The sequence below is a fragment of the Staurois parvus genome, unplaced genomic scaffold (assembly GCF_062004578.1).
Source record: "Staurois parvus isolate SC_StPar_1 unplaced genomic scaffold, SC_StPar_1.0 ptg000031l, whole genome shotgun sequence".
NCBI classification, from domain to species: domain Eukaryota; kingdom Metazoa; phylum Chordata; class Amphibia; order Anura; family Ranidae; genus Staurois; species Staurois parvus.
This window is the reverse complement of record NW_028317827.1, coordinates 6,026,507-6,044,078: the sequence shown is the minus strand read 5'-3', so window position 1 is coordinate 6,044,078 and position 17,572 is coordinate 6,026,507. Positions and strand designations below refer to the sequence as shown.

Genomic DNA, 17,572 nt, shown 5'->3' with positions numbered 1-17,572 from the left:
TGAAGGAGATTAACAATGGCAAACACATTTTTTTCTTGACAATTTTACTTTAAGTTATAGTCACTGACCAACAGTACCTTTTTATTGCTGTTGCGTAGAACTTCATGACCAGTTTAGCTTTACCACTGCTAATGATGAAGTACTGTTTGACTGCTCAGCAAGTGACAATCTTCACAGACCCTTGCAAATTTTCTCATATTGCTATGATTTCTCTACCTTTCTGCAAATGCTCAAGGCTGATATTAAAGTGAAAAGATAAAAAAAAATGCTGACCGGCAGGGTTTTACAACAGAAGAGACACTAGAGATCTGTTCTGTCATAAAAGGCCCCCCTGCCAATTAGCGGTATATGTGATCTGAGCACAGCTCAGACTACATTTACGGCCTGCTGTGTTCCGTGGCGATCCCATGCATATGCACAGGAATGACGTCACCACAGCCCAGCCATTCAAGCAGCTGAAGATACAGAACCCAGCAGGAAGACCGAGTGCAGATAGAAGTGCTGGGGACCAGGAGGAGCTCATTTGTAGGTAAAACTGTCATGTGCTAGTATGCAGTGCATACTAGTACATAATGATTTAAACCTGCAAGGGGGCACTTTTTTAACCCTACTTTTTTTGTAAAATAACAAACATGTTATACTTACCCCTTCTGTGTGCAGTGGTTTTGCATAGAGCAGTCCGGATCCTTCTCTTCTCGGGTCTCCTACCTACCCTCCTGGCTCCTCCTTCTGTCGGGTGCCCCCACAGCAAGCAGCCAATGGCTCCTGTTTGCTGTCTCAGCCAATGAGCCAGAGACCCATGACAAACGAGGCTGTTGTTCACAACAATGGATCGCGATGGAGCTCAGATAAGTACTAAGGGGGCTGGGGGCACTGCTGTACACAGGTTTTTTTACCTTCATGCATAGAATGTATGAAGGCAAAAAACCTTGAGCCTTTACAACCACTTTAATGTTACCATATTTCTTTACACCTTTATATGAGTTTCCCTGAAACAATAAGGACAGGATTAACAGACAGGGTTTCCCAGAATACATACCCCCTCTGTTCCTGTTCTTAGCTCATTGTTTTTTCTGAGATATCTACCCAGAACTTCAGGTCAGACTAAACAAACTAAAAACATTCATATAAATGTCCTTAAAGTGAAACTACACTGCATGCGAGCGCCACAAACCAAAAATGCTATTTAATTCATTTTTGATATTCAAAGAAAAATTACCCATTCATCCAGGTCTGTGTTTTATTTTGCTGAGAAATCACTTTGAAAAACACCCCCTGGCATTTCTGGTTGTGGCCATCCTGAGTAAGGGCAGATGATTCATGTAGCAATTACTTCTTGGAATCCTTATGCCCCTAGCTCAGGCATACAGGAAGGAGGGTGTGCTTAGCTGAGCAAACCCGACCTTACCTCCAGAAGACTCCTGGGATGTATGACATCATTTACCTAGGCCTGGAAACTACGAAGTAATTGAAAAAAATGTAAACAAAAAAAAAAAAAAATGAACACAAGTAAATGTGATACGTCTTCCTATTTATTTACTGATGCTAGTAGCATAAGGATTAAAAATAGTTGATTGAGAAAGTGAAGTTCCCCTTTAAGTTTACTGCATTTCACAGTATGCTTAACCACTTGCCTACCGGGCACTTCTACCCCCTTCGTGCCCAGGCCAATTTTCAGCTTTCAGCGCTGTCGCACTTTGAATGACAATTGCGCGGTCATGCAACACTGTACCCATATGAGATTTTTTTGCATTTTTTTCTCACAAATAGAGCTTTTTTTGGTGGTATTTAATAGCCGCTGGGTGTTTTATTTTTTGCACTATAAACAAAAAAAAGAGCAAAAAATTTAGAAAAAAGAAAAATTTTATTAGTTTCCTCCTAGATTGTAAGCTCGAAAGAGCACGGCCCTCAAACCCCTCGTGTATTGTATTGTTACTGTCTTGTCTCATGTTCTCCCCCTGCTACTGTACAGCGCTGAGCATACCCTTTGGCGCTATATAAATACTGTATAATAATAATATTATAAAATTTTGCAAACAGGTAATTTTCCACCGTCACTGATGTGCATTGATGAGGCTGCACAGATAGGCAGCACTGATGGCCACTGATAGGGAGCACTGATGGGCACTCATGAGGTGGCATGGATAGGCAGTACTGCCAAGTTGGCACTGATGATGCTGCACTGATATGCAGCAATGATGAACACGGACAGGCAGCACTGATGGGCAGCACTGCTGGGCACTGATCATCCGAGGTGTTCTCCGACAATTGCCAGTTATCGACAGTACTTTCCTCATGCTCTGACAGTATGAAGAAAGTGCAAACGATAACCGGCAACTGTATTTACCCGGTGATCTGCTGTGTCATTGAACACAGCTGATCACGTGGAAAAAGGCTGCTGTGATTGGCCTTTTACCACATCATTGGGAGATCGCTGGGTGTGCACCGCTGGGGGCGTGCAGGAGGGTACATTCTGAAAGGTTGTCATATGACGTCCTCCCAGAACTGGACAACAGCACTGTAGCCATCATTCGGTTGCCAAGTGGTTAAAGAGGAACTTCACTGACTACCTTTAATTTTTATACTGCTAGCCTTTTTTTTTTTTTTAACTTCCTGGTTTCCATGCCTAGCCAAAAGATGTCATACATCCCAGGAGTCTTTAGGAGGGGTTTTCTCAGTTTTCTCAGCTGAGCACACCCTCCTGTCATTATGCCCGATCTAAGGGCAAATGGATTCCAGGAAGTAAATGTTGTATGAATAATCTGCCCTTACTCAAGATGGCCACCGCTAGAAATGCTAGATGGTATTTTTCAAAGTAATTTCTCAGCAAAAGAAAACATGGAGACATGGATGGATGTGTGAATTTGCTTCTGAATATTAAGAATGAATTAAATAGAGTTTCTGATTTGTGGTGCATACTGCAGTTTAGTTCCATTTTAAAGTCTGACATTTGCTATAACAGCACTAGGACTCTTCATTTGATTACAGTAAAGAACCACCTCCTACTGATCACTGTTTCAGTAAGTGCACTGGAATTGGCCACTTCAGTCCCAAACAGTAGGCAAAGTCAACAATGTTTTTTCTTAAAGTTGATGTTTCACCTTGATGAAGTTTAGATAAGAGAAGATCATGAATAAAATATATATACCGTATGTATCCTGAATGAAAACTTTAAGTCCTCATGCACACTGGGCGTTTTTACAGCTGCTGTTTTTGGCATCTGGCACTTTTTTCTACAGCCAGTAAACTCCCCAGAACTAGTGTTGTTTCAAGATGAGTTGCTTTTTGACGATAAACACTCTCTAACACTGGTAAATGTGGTAAAACAAAGCTATCCAACGTTTGAGCATTTTTTAGCCTCCGGCTTTTGTGGGAGTAAAGTTTCCCTAAAAAAAACGCAAACGCTGAAAAATGCGAATGCAAAAATAACGCAACAAAACGGCATTCTACAGCTGACGCTACTGGTGTTTTTCTAACGTCCGGTGTGCATGAGGCCTACTACTATTCTTAATTTTGTAATTCAAAGTAGACCTGAGCTGAAAATATGGAGTGTTACTATCTCATACGGAAAAACCTAGAAATGTTAAATATGCCCAAGCAGTACCCAGAAAAAAAAATGTACCTCTTGTTTGAATACTTCCTGTGCCTTGAGCATCATAGCTACAGTCAGGTCCATAACTATTGGGACACCGACACAATTCTAACATTTTTGGCTCTATACACCACCACAATGGATTTGAAATGAAACGAACAAGATGTGCTTTAACTGCAGACTGTCAGCTTTAATTTGAGGGTATTTACATCCAAATCAGGTGAACAGTGTAGGAATTACAACAGTTTGTATATGTGCCTCCCACTTGTTAAGGGGCCAAAAGTAATGGGACAATTGGCTTCTCAGCTGTTCCATGGCCAGGTGTGTGTTATTCCCTCATTATCCCAATTACAATCAGCAGATAAAAGGTCCAGAGTTCACTTCAAGTGTGCTATTTGCATTTGGAATCTGTTGCTGTCAACTCTCAAGATGAGATCCAAAGAGCTGTCACTATCAGTGAAGCAAGCCATCATTAGGCTGAAAAAACAAACCCATCAGAGAGATAGCAAAAACATTAGGCGTGGCCAAAACATTCTTAACAAGAAGGAACACAGCGGTGAGCTCAGCAACACCAAAAGACACGGAAGACCACAGAAAACAACTGTGTTGGATGACTGAAGAATTCTTTCCCCGGAGAAGAAAACACTCTTTACAACAGTTGGCCAGATCAAAAACACCCTCCAGGAGGTAGGTGTATGTGTGTCAAAGTCAACAATCAAGAGAAGACTTCACCAGAGTGAATACAGAGGGTTCACCACAAGATGTAAACCATTGGTGAGCCTCAAAAACAGGAAGGCCAGATTAGAGTTTGCCAAACGACATCTAAAAAAGCCTTCACAGTTCTGGAACAACATCCTATGGACAGATGAGACCAAGATCAACTTGTACCAAAGTGATGGGAAGAGAAGAGTATGGAGAAGGAAAGGAACTGCTCATGATCCTAAGCATACCACCTCATCAGTGAAGCATGGTGGTGGTAGTATCATGGCGTGGGTGTGTATGGCTGCCAATGGAACTGCTTCTCTTGTATTTATTGATGATGTGACTGCTGACAAAAGCAGCAGGATAAATTCTGAAGTGTTTCGGGCAATATTATCTGCTCATATTCAGCCAAATGCTTCAGAACTCATTGGACGCCGCTTCACAGTGCAGATGGACAATGACCCAAAGCATACTGCAAAAGCAACCAAAGAGTTTTTTAATGGAAACAAGTGGAATGTTATGCAATGGCCAAGTCAATCACCTGACCAGAATCCGATTGAGCATGCATTTCACTTGCTGAAGACAAAATTGAAGGGAAAATGCCCCAAGAACAAGCAGGAACTGAAGACAGTTGCAGTAGAGGCCTGGCAGAGCATCACCAGGGATGAAACCCAGCGTCTGGTGATGTCTATGCGTTCCAGACTTCAGGCTGTAATTGACTGCAAAGGATTTGCAACCAAGTATTAAAAAGCGAAAGTTTGATTTATGATTATTCTGTCCCATTACTTTTGGTCCCTTAACAAGTGGGAGGCACATATGCAAACTGTTGTAATTCCTACACAGTTCACCTGATTTGGATGTAAATACCCTCCAATTAAAGCTGACAGTCTGCAGTTAAAGCACATCTTGTTCGTTTTATTCCAAATCCATTTTGGTGGTGTATAGAGCCAAAAATGTTAGAAATGTGTCGATGTCCCAATATTTATGGGCCTCACTGTATATATCTGCAGTGAGATGATCTAAGCCACTACTGGGTCTGACTGCTATTCTCACAAGATTCTGAGTTCAATTTAGTACAATCATTACTGTTCTGCTCACTGTTCTCCTTGCTGAAGAAAAAGCTGTACCTGAGGAACGTTCCTGGTTTTGCTTCATCCATTCTGTGAACCTATCACCAGATGTGCCACATTGAGAAGCAAAGCCTAGTGTCTCCACCAAGATGGCTGCATCATCTGGTAAGTCCGGAACAGGAAAAATGTCCGTTGCAGGCAGCTCAAAGTCAATACCAGTGACTAATCCTATGCCGTCCGTTTGACATTTTTGGTACAGCTTCCCATTTAGAAAAAGCAGAAACAATAAAATGAGTAAGTGCAACCTGTGAGAGAAAATGGGGGCCACATCTGAACATTCAAATTCAACTGGTTTCCACCACTGATCAAACCAATATCAAATACAAAGTTGGAAATCTACAGGCAGATATGTCCATGATAACAAAGGAAGGGAATATATCAATTCATTTTATGCAGCATCTGGACTCCCCACTGTTTTTCTTGCTACTAAACCAGAGAGACAAATGTTTTTCAATATCTCCTATCCTCCTCTCTGATGGACAGGAAAATCCTCCAGATTGCAGAGATTTTTTACTACTACAAACTGTAGTAGTCTTTGCAACTAATAATAAGCACTGCCAATTGTCAGAGGCATTTGCTATTGCCTCCTTAGGCAGCACTAAATTTACCAGTCCTCAGTTGACCACCATATTGGTCATTGATGGAAAAACCCAAATATAAGAATAATTTTACGAAAAATCACAAGACATTCATATTTCTAAACTATAAACATAACTTATGACTTTTTTTTGTATTGTAACTTCTACTACTTCCAACGTACATCAACCAGTTCAGCTCACAGCAGCCAAATGAAAAAAAAACAAAAAAAAAACAATGTCATATTTACCTGTGCTGTATAATGGTTTTGCGCAGAGCAGCCACAATCCTCTTCATCTCAGGTTCCCCGCTGGCGCTTCTGGCTCCACCCCCTTGATCACTGCCCCAATAGCAAGCTACTTGATATGGGGGCACTGGTGCGTGCTCGCTCCCAAGCCCCGCTGTCCTCATTGGCTCACTGGCTGTGATTGAGAGGCAGTGGAAGGCAATGGCTCCCACTTCTGTGTCCCAGCCAATGAGGAGGGAGACCCAGGACAGCTGAGGCTCCCGTGCACAAAGCTGGATCAAGAAGGTGAGCTCAGCATCCTTGTTTGTCCCTACCCTGCCCCTCTCCGTCAGCACTGGGGTCATTTTAGCTACTTGGGGAAAAGAACCTGGAGGGAGAAATGCCAGAATACTACTCAGAACCAGTGTGCAAATGTATATTTGTTTCTTAAAATTAAAGTATCTCTAGCCTAGCATGCCCTACATGTGTGGATGCTGCTGTGTTATGTAAAATTATAGTTAGTTTTTTTTACATGTTAGCACGGGGTGCCCCAAGACTGTGCATAATTTGAAAGTGTGCCTTGACTAAAAGAAGTTTGAGAAGCACTGACATAAAGTAAGCCGTCAATGAAGGGGGATGGCCACATATAGCTCATTTCTAGCACTAAACCATTTTTTAATAAAATCAATATAGAGCATGGGGTTATCATTAAAGAATGCTGGGAAACTTTGAAATAAGGCACAATCTTTGTTAAATTTTCAACACTTTACATTTCTCTGTAGTTTTCAAACTGTAAATTCCTTAAAGGTTTTCCTTATATACTGCAAAGTATTGGAGGCATAACTTCCTTCCATTTAGTTGTGCATGGCAGGTCTTAGAGGACATGAACAGGGGACCTCCTGACTAATCATGCAAAATTGTTACTCTGACCACCAGGGCTGCGTCATGTATCCTGTTCATCTAAATGGTTTGTTTATTCCTTAACTTCTCAAAGATTCTCACTTAAAATTTCGCAAGAAGATTTCCACCTTAATCTCACCTCTTGAGGTTTCACATATTGCACTTGAAAATTGATTGGGCTTTTTAAAAGATTCCCCCCTGTCGCGCAAGATTTTTTTCACTCAATATAATAAGCTGTAGCTGGAAAGTTCTGTTTCGGCCTGCAAAAAGCTCAGCTTCCATTTGGGAACACATGTAGAGAAGCCTGAAAGGTAAATAAAAGTCATTTTACAAGTGGTTAAAAAGAGTGTTTGGAAAACGTCTTTCCTCTGAGCAGCTGTCCAGCAGTCCTTGGCACAGGCGAAGCATAAAAAGTCCCAAGAAAAAGAATTAGATATTTGTGTGATTGTTGCTCAGGTGTTTCACAGTACATAGACTTCCCCTTTAGAGTACATTAAAATTCCTGCCTAGAATGCAGCAGCTGATATATTTTAATGTACAAAACCAAAGAATTTCCATTAAATGTATAATTATGCTCATGTCTATAACAATATTAGTAGATGAGGTACAATTTGATGCTCGGTAAACAAGTCTTAATAGACACAAAATGATTTGCTTCTACCAAGTAAAACTCCTCAGACTGACTACAACTGCTATAAAGTGAAGCAGACAGACATCTGATATGAAATCTGATTGGTTGAACAGAATAACATTTGCAGTTCTCATTGCACTAGTCTATTAAAACTGCACATAACAGCAGGAATGAAAATATCATCTGATCACAGGTGATCGTTTCAACACACATTATGTGGGAATGGTCCACCGCTGTCAGAAAGTGGCTGCAGGAGATCATCAATACTGAGATGCAACAAGTAACAAAAAAAGAAAAAAGTTAAAATATATGGCAATTTTCTTTTTGCGATATACAGTGCTTTAGCAGGATAGTAGTGGCTCAGTGGTTATCAATTTGGTCTTACAGTCTTGAGCTCAAATCCCATACAGGTCACTATCTGCATAGAGTTTTCATGTTCTGCCTGTGATTGAGGGGGGTTTCCACGGAGGACTCTGGTATTTTCACACTCTCCAATCATGCTAGGTTAACTGGCTCCTGTCTAAATTGGCCCTAGTATGCAAATATGTGTGCGATAGGGACTTTCGATTGCAAGCTTCTTGAAGGCAGGGACCTATGAATGACTAGTATGTAAAGCACAGCATAAACTAAGATTTAAAGTGGACCTCCACCCAAAAGGGGAAGTTCCGCTTTAAGGACTGCTCCCCCGCTCCCCATTAAGGATTGGCACCTTTGGGAAGCGGGGGGGGTGACAGGTCCCAAAGACTACAGGACCATTCATGAAGCGCAGCGCTACTCGTGGGTGCCCACACTGAAGATTACGGCCTCCTGGAATACAGGACAGCCGATGAAACGAGCTGCGGAGAACATACCACGGGACCGAGGGACAGGTAAGTGGCTGTTTTTAAAAGTCAGCGGCTACAGTTTTTGTAGCCGCTGACTTATTTTTTGATAGGTTGAGTGGAACTCCGCTTTAACTGTATGTCAGAAGACAAAATTATGCAGTACATCCCTGCAATAGAGGCACATTTTTATTTGCTTTTTTAAAAAAAAAAAAAATATATATATATATATATATATATATATATATATATATATATATATATATATATTTTGTACGGAATAATTCCTGTTGATTTGCCAAGCATCCAGTGTTCTCCTAACTTCCTGTTTGAGCTGACAATACTGCCTCTATGCCACTAGAAAGATGAGGATTGTAGTTAAGGAGGGAGTGCTCAGGCAGGCCTGACAACACTGTGGGACTACAGTGCAGAAGAAGTACTGAGTTTGCTAAAAAGGGAGTTTAAGCACTCACCTTGTAAAACTATTCATTCAGTTTAACATAGATAAACAGAAATGAAAGGCAAGAGCACATAAGTGAGGTTAGCAAAGCTTAAAACAGCTCAGAAGAAAAAGCCTGTGGAATCTTGCAGCGAGCTGAGGAACCCATCTTTTTCAAACCATACAAACATACACGGTAATGACAACCTACCCGGAAAAAGAAATTTCAAAGAGTGTTTGAGCTGTTTTTTTTTTTTTCTTTAGAAAGCAGTCTTACAAAGGGTTTTTGCGTGCATTTTGACACCTGTAGCCATGTGATCTAATCATATTTAGTATGTATTTTTATGCTATTCTTTTGACTTTAATGGGCCCCCAAATGTGTGCCAGAGCACCAAAAAACATGCATTAAAGGACAAGTTCACCTTTGGGAACATGTTACATCCATTAGGGTGAAACATGTAGCATGTTCCCACTCCTGCAGCGGCACCCTGATCCCCCCCCCCCCCTTCTGCCAACGCGTGCTGTCATTATTTGAAAAGAGTTCAACCATGCAGGTCCCCTGTCCACATGGCCATGTCATGTCAAGTACCAACATCCCTTGCAGATGTCGAGTTGAAGTTCCCAATGAACTAACAGGGTGCTGTTGAGCCTTGTGGTAGTTCATTGCTTCTTCCTGCCATTACATAACTGTCTGCCCGTATGAGGTATGAGCAGACAGCTACTCTGACAGTCTGCATGAGCCCTGCATTGCTCCAGCAATCTGCATTATTTTTTTTACTCTCTCATTTACATTGGATGACTTGCTGAATGTCATTCGAAATTTCAATTGCTTTCAACATTTGATTTTGGAATTAATGTAACTTCTCAAATCAAAACTACATTTACTGTTAGAAATTTGCTTGAGAAAAATTTTCTATCTCGCGCCTTCAAATGTTCTTATCACTGTGGCAAAAAATGGTCGATTTGACCCAACTGTCAGTTAGAAAATTGAACAAATGTTCTTAAATTGAAAAAATTTTAACGAAAGTCTACTAGTGCATGGCCAACTTAAAGAGTAACTTCACTTTTGTTGAGGAAAAATATTCTTCTATGTCATCAATGTACATTGCAAGGATTTTAAACAAACTTTGTTGCAGATTCCTGCCTTTTGTTATTCTGAAGAAATAGCCGTTTGTGTCCATGTGCTTAATGAAGGAGAAAGAGTGGTTTCACAATTATCAATCAAGCTGCTTCACCTGCAGGGATCGACTGAGGAAAATTGCAGGGTCTGCATCCCTTTAGACATGATTTCCCTTTGAGAGTATCTCACAAAAAAATTACATTTTTGCTGCAAGGGATACACATAATCTGATTTGTATCTTAGTGCAGGCTTCTGGGAAAATCAGTGAGAGAATCACTCAAGCAGGAAAGGACATTTCTGGGTTGCCTTCTGTACACCATCTGTGTACAGAACGCCTCCAGGTTGCCATATTGCATTGCATTTTACAGAAAATTACAATGCTGTAGAGTGAAAAAGGTAATTTTTAATAACATTCAACTACAGCCCTGGCCAAAAGTTTTGAGAATGACATAGATATTATTTTTCACTAAGTCTGCTGCCTCAATGTTTTTAGATCTTATTGTCAGATGTTACTATGGTATGCTCAGGGCTGGTGCTAGACTATTTTTCACCCTAAGCAAGACCTGCTACCTGCACCCCCCCCCCCCAAAAAAAACAAAACAAACAAAAAAAACACTACTTCACCTGTATGTCTACTTCACCCCTCCTAGAACACATCCTCTTTCCCCTCAAATGTTCCATCCTGGCTCAAATCCTCTCCCCAAATCCCCCCTCCTAGTATAAATCCCCCCAATCCCTCCTCCTAGCACAAATCCCCATAAATCCCTCCTCCTAGCACAACTCTCTCCAAATTACCCTTCCCAACCCAAGATCCTTCCTCCCCACCCAAATCCCCCCTCCTAGCACACCCCCTCCCAATATCCCCGCACCTACAACAAATTCCCCCAATCCCCTCTTCCAGCACAGCTCCCCCTAATCCCCCCCTCCTAGCACAATTCCCCCAATCCTCCCACGTAGCACAAATACCTGCAATCCTCCCTTCTAACACAACCCTCTCATCCCCTGTCCTAGCACAAATTCCCCTCCAATCGCCCCTCCTAGTACACATTCCCCTCCAATCTCCCCTCTGAAAATAAATCCCCCAAAACCCTCCATACAAACACAAATCCCCCCCATCCCATCTAACACAAATGCCCCAATTCCCTCTCCTAGTACACATTCCCCTCCAATCCCCCCTCTGAACACAAATCCCCCAAAACCCTCCATACTAAAACACAAATCCTCCCCCCATCCCATCTCCTAACATAAATCCCCCAATTCCCTCTCCTAGCACAAATCCCCCCCCCCCTCCTTACACAAATCCCCCCTCCCAGAACCAATCCTCTTCAAATTACCCTTCCCAGCATGAAATCTTCCCACCTTACCAAAATCCCCCCCCCCCCCTTTCAGCACAAATCCTTGCCAACTCCCCCTACTCCTAGCACATATCCCCCCATTACTTCTCCTAGCACAAATCCCCCTTTTGCCTTATGACAAGGCACTCAATCATGCTGGAAAGGCATTGTTCATCACCAAACTGTTCTTGGAGGGTTGGGAGAAGTTGCTCTCAGAGGATGTTTTTGTACCACCCCTTTATTCATGGCTGTGTTCTTGGGCAAAATTGTGAGCGAGCCCAATCCCTCGACCGAGAAGCTTTACTGTTGTCACGACACAGGTCTGATGGTAGTGCTCACCATTTCTTCTTCGGATAAGGTTTTTCCGGATGCCCCAAACAATCAGAAATGGGATTTAAGAGAAAATAACTTTACCCCAGTTCTCAGCAGTCCAATCCCTGTACCTTTTGCAGAATATCAGTCTGCCCCTGAGGTTTTCCTGGAGAGAAGTGGCTTCTTTGCTGCCCTTCTTGATACCGGGGCATCCTCCAAAAGTCTTCCCCTCACTGTATGTGCAGATGCACTCACACCTGCCTGCTGCCATTCCTGAGCAAGCTCTGCACTGGTGGTGCCCCGATCCCACAGCTCAATCAACTTTAGGAGACGGCCCTGGCGCTTGCTGGACTTTCTTGGGCACCCTGAAGCCTTCTCAACAACAATTGAACCGCTCTTCTTGAAGTTCTTGAAGATCCGATAAATGGTTAATTTAGGTACAGTCTTAGTAGCAGCAATATCCTTGCCTGTGAATCTAATTTTGTGCAAAGCAATGATGACTGCACAGGTTTCCTTGCAGGTAAATGATTTCATTCTCAAAACCGTTGGCCAGGTCTGTACAATATGATTTGTGTTGCAATTGCATAAACTATTGTATAAACTATATTTAGTATTTGTTATTTCTTTTCCCCACGAAATTGGACTTACCCTTTAAGCATGGGCACTTGATCTCACCTGGAATCTGGTGACTATGATTAACTGCTTTTAAATCCAGTTTTTAACCACTTGACCTCTGGAAGGTTTAACCCCTCATGACCAGGGTATTTTTCTGCTATTCAGCACTGGCTTTCCATTCATGACAGCTTGCTTACAGTTGACATGCTGTGATTGGCTACAGCTAATCACATAGTACAGGTAGCCAGGTACCATGTAATAGCTGTGGGCAAATCACAGCATCACAACAGTAATCAAGTTGTTCTGAAGAGAAAGCCATTCATGACACTTTGCTTGCACAATATCATGTGATTGATATGATTGGCCATAGTGATCAGGATACCCTAGTCGCTTATAGCAGCCGGGTACTGAACACTGTAAACCATAGTGTCCACCAAACAGAGTGTTCACATGATCGCGCTGCTGCATGCCCCCAGGGAGCGTTAGTGCACATGTGCCAGGTGACATACCAGTATGTCGCCTGGCCTGGCTATGTTACCCGCCAGCAGAAAATGTACAGTGAGTAGGCTGTAAATGGTTAAATGAGGGACACGCTACAAACATTCTTGACAGTATGCGTGTCTGTATTTCCCTCTTGCACAGGCATAGCTATTAACATTTCAATGAATTTTTATTTATAGGGTCTAACATTGGTTATTTATTCAGATTTATGTACATAGGAGATATATTCTGATACAATGCCATGAGAAGTGCTCACTGATGTCTCAAATGTACAGCCAGGATGAATGTGACCTACAGAAGGATTCATATGAGATTAGAAGGATAATGCAAGCCTGCAGCCATATTTTGGTAGCCCGATTAGTAAAGAATTCAAAATATTCAAATTAGTATGCCAAAAAAAGAAAAGAATCTAATTATACAACATAGGGGTCTTTACCTGTCGGAATTATAATTATATAGCTAGATATCTGTTTATATTTAAAGCAATCTTACTGTATATGTTATTGGCCTTTTGTCTAGTTGAAAAGTCAATGTTTTAAATTCTATCTTGGTCAAAAACATTTGAAGGAGCTCTCAACAGAAACTGATGAGTGTTGGATTTTTCATTCAATCAGGTAGTCAAACAGTCACTGACTGTACTGTGTGGTTTGTAATCGATGTGGAGAAGAATTGCTATAAAGCATTTTAGTATTTAAAAATGTCAGCGTGAAATGAGGCAGAACATGAAAATTAGACCTTTTGGATAAATCAAAGCTTGGACAATAGCATTCAGCTTTAACAAAAATGCAAGAGTAATAGAAAAAGCATCAAAATCTTTATGACCATTATCCAAACCACCGACTATTATGTCAGCTATGCAACAAGTCATGCTAAAGCAGAATGAGTATGTAAAGTGGGGCAGCATTCGGTCCACTGCTGGGCCTCAATGGCTCCAGGAATTTGTTAGGACTGCAAAATGCTAAGTATCAGCTAGTCAATGCCTTTAAAAAATGTTGCATTCAATAAATGTAGCCCTTTTGATCATTAACAATGAGAGTACTTGTACAATGTCACCCTAAATATTCATCCTGGCATCTAGACCAAGCTCACGGGTCTGTTCTCTCTCCTCTATCCTAAAGCCGACACTGGGAGCCTATCACATGACTGGACCAGAATGCCCAGGGAATAGTAAAGAATACACATCTTTCCTCTACAGCAGGGGGTATTGAATTAAAATTCAAGGAGGTCTTGTCACAAATTCTCTTCTGGCCGAGGTCTGAATAGGGTGTGCCCATTAGTGTGCCCACTTACATTAGGTGTTGCCATCAGAGTGCAACTTTTCATCATGTATTCCCATCACATCAGGTGTGCCCATCAGAGTGATCCTTTTACATCAGTTGTCCCCATCAGAATACCTCTTTACATCAGGTATCCCCATCACAGTGCCACTTTACATCAGATATTCCCGTCAGAGTGCCCCTTTACACTCAAAGTACCCCTTTCCATCATATTTCCCCATCAGAATGCCCCTTTACATCATATTCCACATCAGTGTGCCCCTTTCCATCACATGTGCCCATCAGAGTGCCCCTTTCCAAAGTATGCGTCCATTTGTGCCCCCTTAACATAAAATGTGCTCATCAGAGTGCCCCTTAACATAAAATTTTATGTTAAGGGGCACTCTGATGGGCACATTTTATGTTAAGAGGCACTCTGCAAGACTATATCTTACCTTGAGGGCAGACAGGAGCTGTGCCAGGATCCTTGCTGGACGCTTGTGTACAGGAAGGGAGCGGGAGCCGGAAAGATAGTGAGCTGAAAGGGACGGGGCACACGCTATGTCATGTTGTCATGACGACCGCTTTGCTCAGCGGCGGATCTGTCACTGCGGGCTGGCGGTCCGAACAGCAGCACTGCTGGGGTCGCACCCGGACCATGGTCCACCATTTAGTGACCGCTGCTCTACAGGATAGTTAGTATAGGGGTTCCATGGGGGCGGAAGCTAATTTACATTTAGTAGGAATTTGAATGGACGTCTACTCTAATGTGGACCTCTCTGTAACTTTCAATGTCTGCATGAATGCATTTGTAACATGTCACAATATACAGGAAAATTATATATTCTATCATCAAAAAAGCGGTTCCTGAATATCATTATCCATAATTATTACCAGGCAGGAGGATACAAATTTGTCTCCTCCCCAGTGGACAGATTGCAACATTGTAACTATGCACAAAGCTTCTGTAGAGGGGACATATCTTTCTCAGACATTTGTAAACACACCCAAGAACTGAACAGGGACAAGCACTTAACTGATTTACAGTATCTTTGCACTATCATCTCCGTTTAGGAACCTGGATGACACATGAGCAAAGATTGTGCTGCCTCCTGAAGAGAAAATAAATTAAATGAGTTGGCAAACTAAGTAGTGTGACCTCTGCGAGAAGTAATATGTACCCAGAAGTGTTATACAAACACAGCATACAAGCACATATCATGCAAATATTGCATCTGATGCTAGTTCTTCTTTAAAGTCAAACTCTAGGAACAAAAACTTTAATGAAAAATTCCTTAAAAGCCGTAAGGTACAATAATCCACCATGTTCATCAAATGCTTATTAATTGTAAAAAGTAGCAGTGCCATCATCACCGTTGTACAGAGCTTGTACAGAGAGCAGCGTTGTGAGAAGGACCCATCATGCCCATTCAATAAGGCTCCCTGCAGAAAACTAGAGGAGAGGGCGAATACAAGACCAGTCACGTACATAAGGAGAGAGAACAGCAGTAACTGGCCTTCATTACACAAAACTCCTGCACAGAGGTAAAGTTTCACACAAGAACACTGCACGGATCAAGAAGAAATGCACAAAGCACACCAAGATTCAAATAAGAATACACATACTTCTTGCATTTACACAATATTTGTTTACCCCGGAGTTCAGCTTTAAGTATGCATAATTTCATTTTAATACACACATAATAGCAGACACTGCTTTAGTTTCTCTTTTTCTGTGAGTAACTAAGTGGCTGAAGAGGAGCCAGGACCTCCTTTTTCCTTGCTTAACATGGACCTGAACTACTCGTCTTGATTTACTCTTGCAAAACAGCAGTGCCTTGGTATATGAGCGTGCCTAGGCATCCTCATAACTGTATACCTGGAGCATGAGCTCTAAGGTACTGCTGCCTATGACAGTTCATTTTAGAACATTTGGAGTGATGTCACTACTGTGCTGCTCACTGTTCTCCTTGCTGGAGAATCGGACAATAGCTAGCAAAACTGTGCCTTTACCAAGATGGTCGCCACCACACAGACATAGTGCAGAACAAGGCATGTGGAAGAAGGAGCTGCAGGAAGACCAGAGGCAATACTGGTGACTTATCCTTTGCCCTAAACCTACCTTTTTTGGCACAGCTTCCAGATCTCAGATTTAAATGTCATCAAATTGTGTATGGTGAATTTTGTATCTACTCAATAGCAATGTGGTTGCACACACATGCTGCAACCAAAACTAAATTATATATTTCATAAAAATAAGGCAATGCTTTAATGAGAATTCATAAGAATGAATACATGCCAAAACCCGTTTTAACAAGAGCATAGTTTGTGGATGATTTCTGTGTTTGTTAAATGGGAACTGCTCCATTAGTTGATGAACACTCCTGATGAGCGAGCAGATCAGCACATATAAACAGTGAAATAAATTATGCACAGTGGCTGGTTTGCTGCAATGGCCATTTCACAGTGTGGGATCGAGCAGAGTCATTAAAATGTGTACCTTACGCTGGCGATGCTTGGTGACTCCGCTCCCAGTCTGCATCTTTCTAGTTGATTGGCAACAATTTGTCTCTCCACCTCAAGCTCCCTGGTGAGCCGTTCAAATTGCAGCTCCTGGAATTTCAAGAAAATGAGAATGAAGCCTCAGGTGACGTGCAAACACACAGATTCATGTGAAGACAACCAGGTGGGACACAAAATAATCTGTCCTCCACTGCCATACCTCATTTCTGTAAAACCTCCTGCTGAACATATTTTTTATGAGTTTATAAAGCATTACTATTCACCTCAAACAGATATAAGCAGTCATTCATCTCAGCCATAATACATTATGGTGAGCCAGGCTTCTTGTATGTGTACAAACAGCATCCAAAAACAACCATTTGTAATTACTGAGGTGTACACAAGAATATCAAACATTAAGTAACCCTCATCAGTGTGTGGATTGGTCTTGCCTGTGTGAGAAGCCTCAAAGCAGCAACCCTCATCCATTTGCATAACTGCAGAAGGGATTGTTTACATATGCGGTTTAGGGGTTGTTTTTACACACAACCCCAACCACTGGTGTGGTGTGAGGGGTGGCAATTGCGACCCCTACCCATGCTCCAGGGGACCTGTTTGACCTCCCTGTCACATTCCATTTTACACTTGGACAGGAGGGGCAGCATATACAGGAACCGATCCTGTCCATTTTCTCCTGCTTCTATTCTCCCTCCTGCCGGCATTCAGAGGCTGCAGGAAAAAAATGTCCATTAAACTACCCCCCCCCCCCCAAAAAAAAAGAAGGCAATTCTGAACCATTTAATTTAATTGTGGCCTGCGATTGGTTTGCAGATCACTTAAGTAGCCCTCGCTCTTGAAAAGGCTGAGCTTTGCTGACACTTTGTGCAGTATGCTCCAATGATCTCAGAAAGCAAT

The 17,572-nt window shown here is 42.0% G+C and overlaps 1 protein-coding gene across 8 annotated transcripts in view; it reads right to left on the bottom strand.

Annotated features, from left to right (window-relative positions):
* PKP4 (plakophilin 4) overlaps positions 1 to 17,572 on the bottom strand; it is a 437,166-nt gene that overhangs the window by 214,628 nt on the left and 204,966 nt on the right. For 7 of the 8 annotated variants that reach the window (XM_089659730.1, XM_089659733.1, XM_089659734.1 and 4 more), the window contains one exon: positions 16,656 to 16,768. In XM_089659730.1, coding sequence (XP_089515856.1) covers positions 16,656 to 16,768 — 113 coding nt within the window. Of the gene's footprint in view, positions 1 to 16,655; positions 16,769 to 17,572 lie in introns of those variants that run through there. The other variant, XM_089659736.1, reaches the window with a different exon arrangement.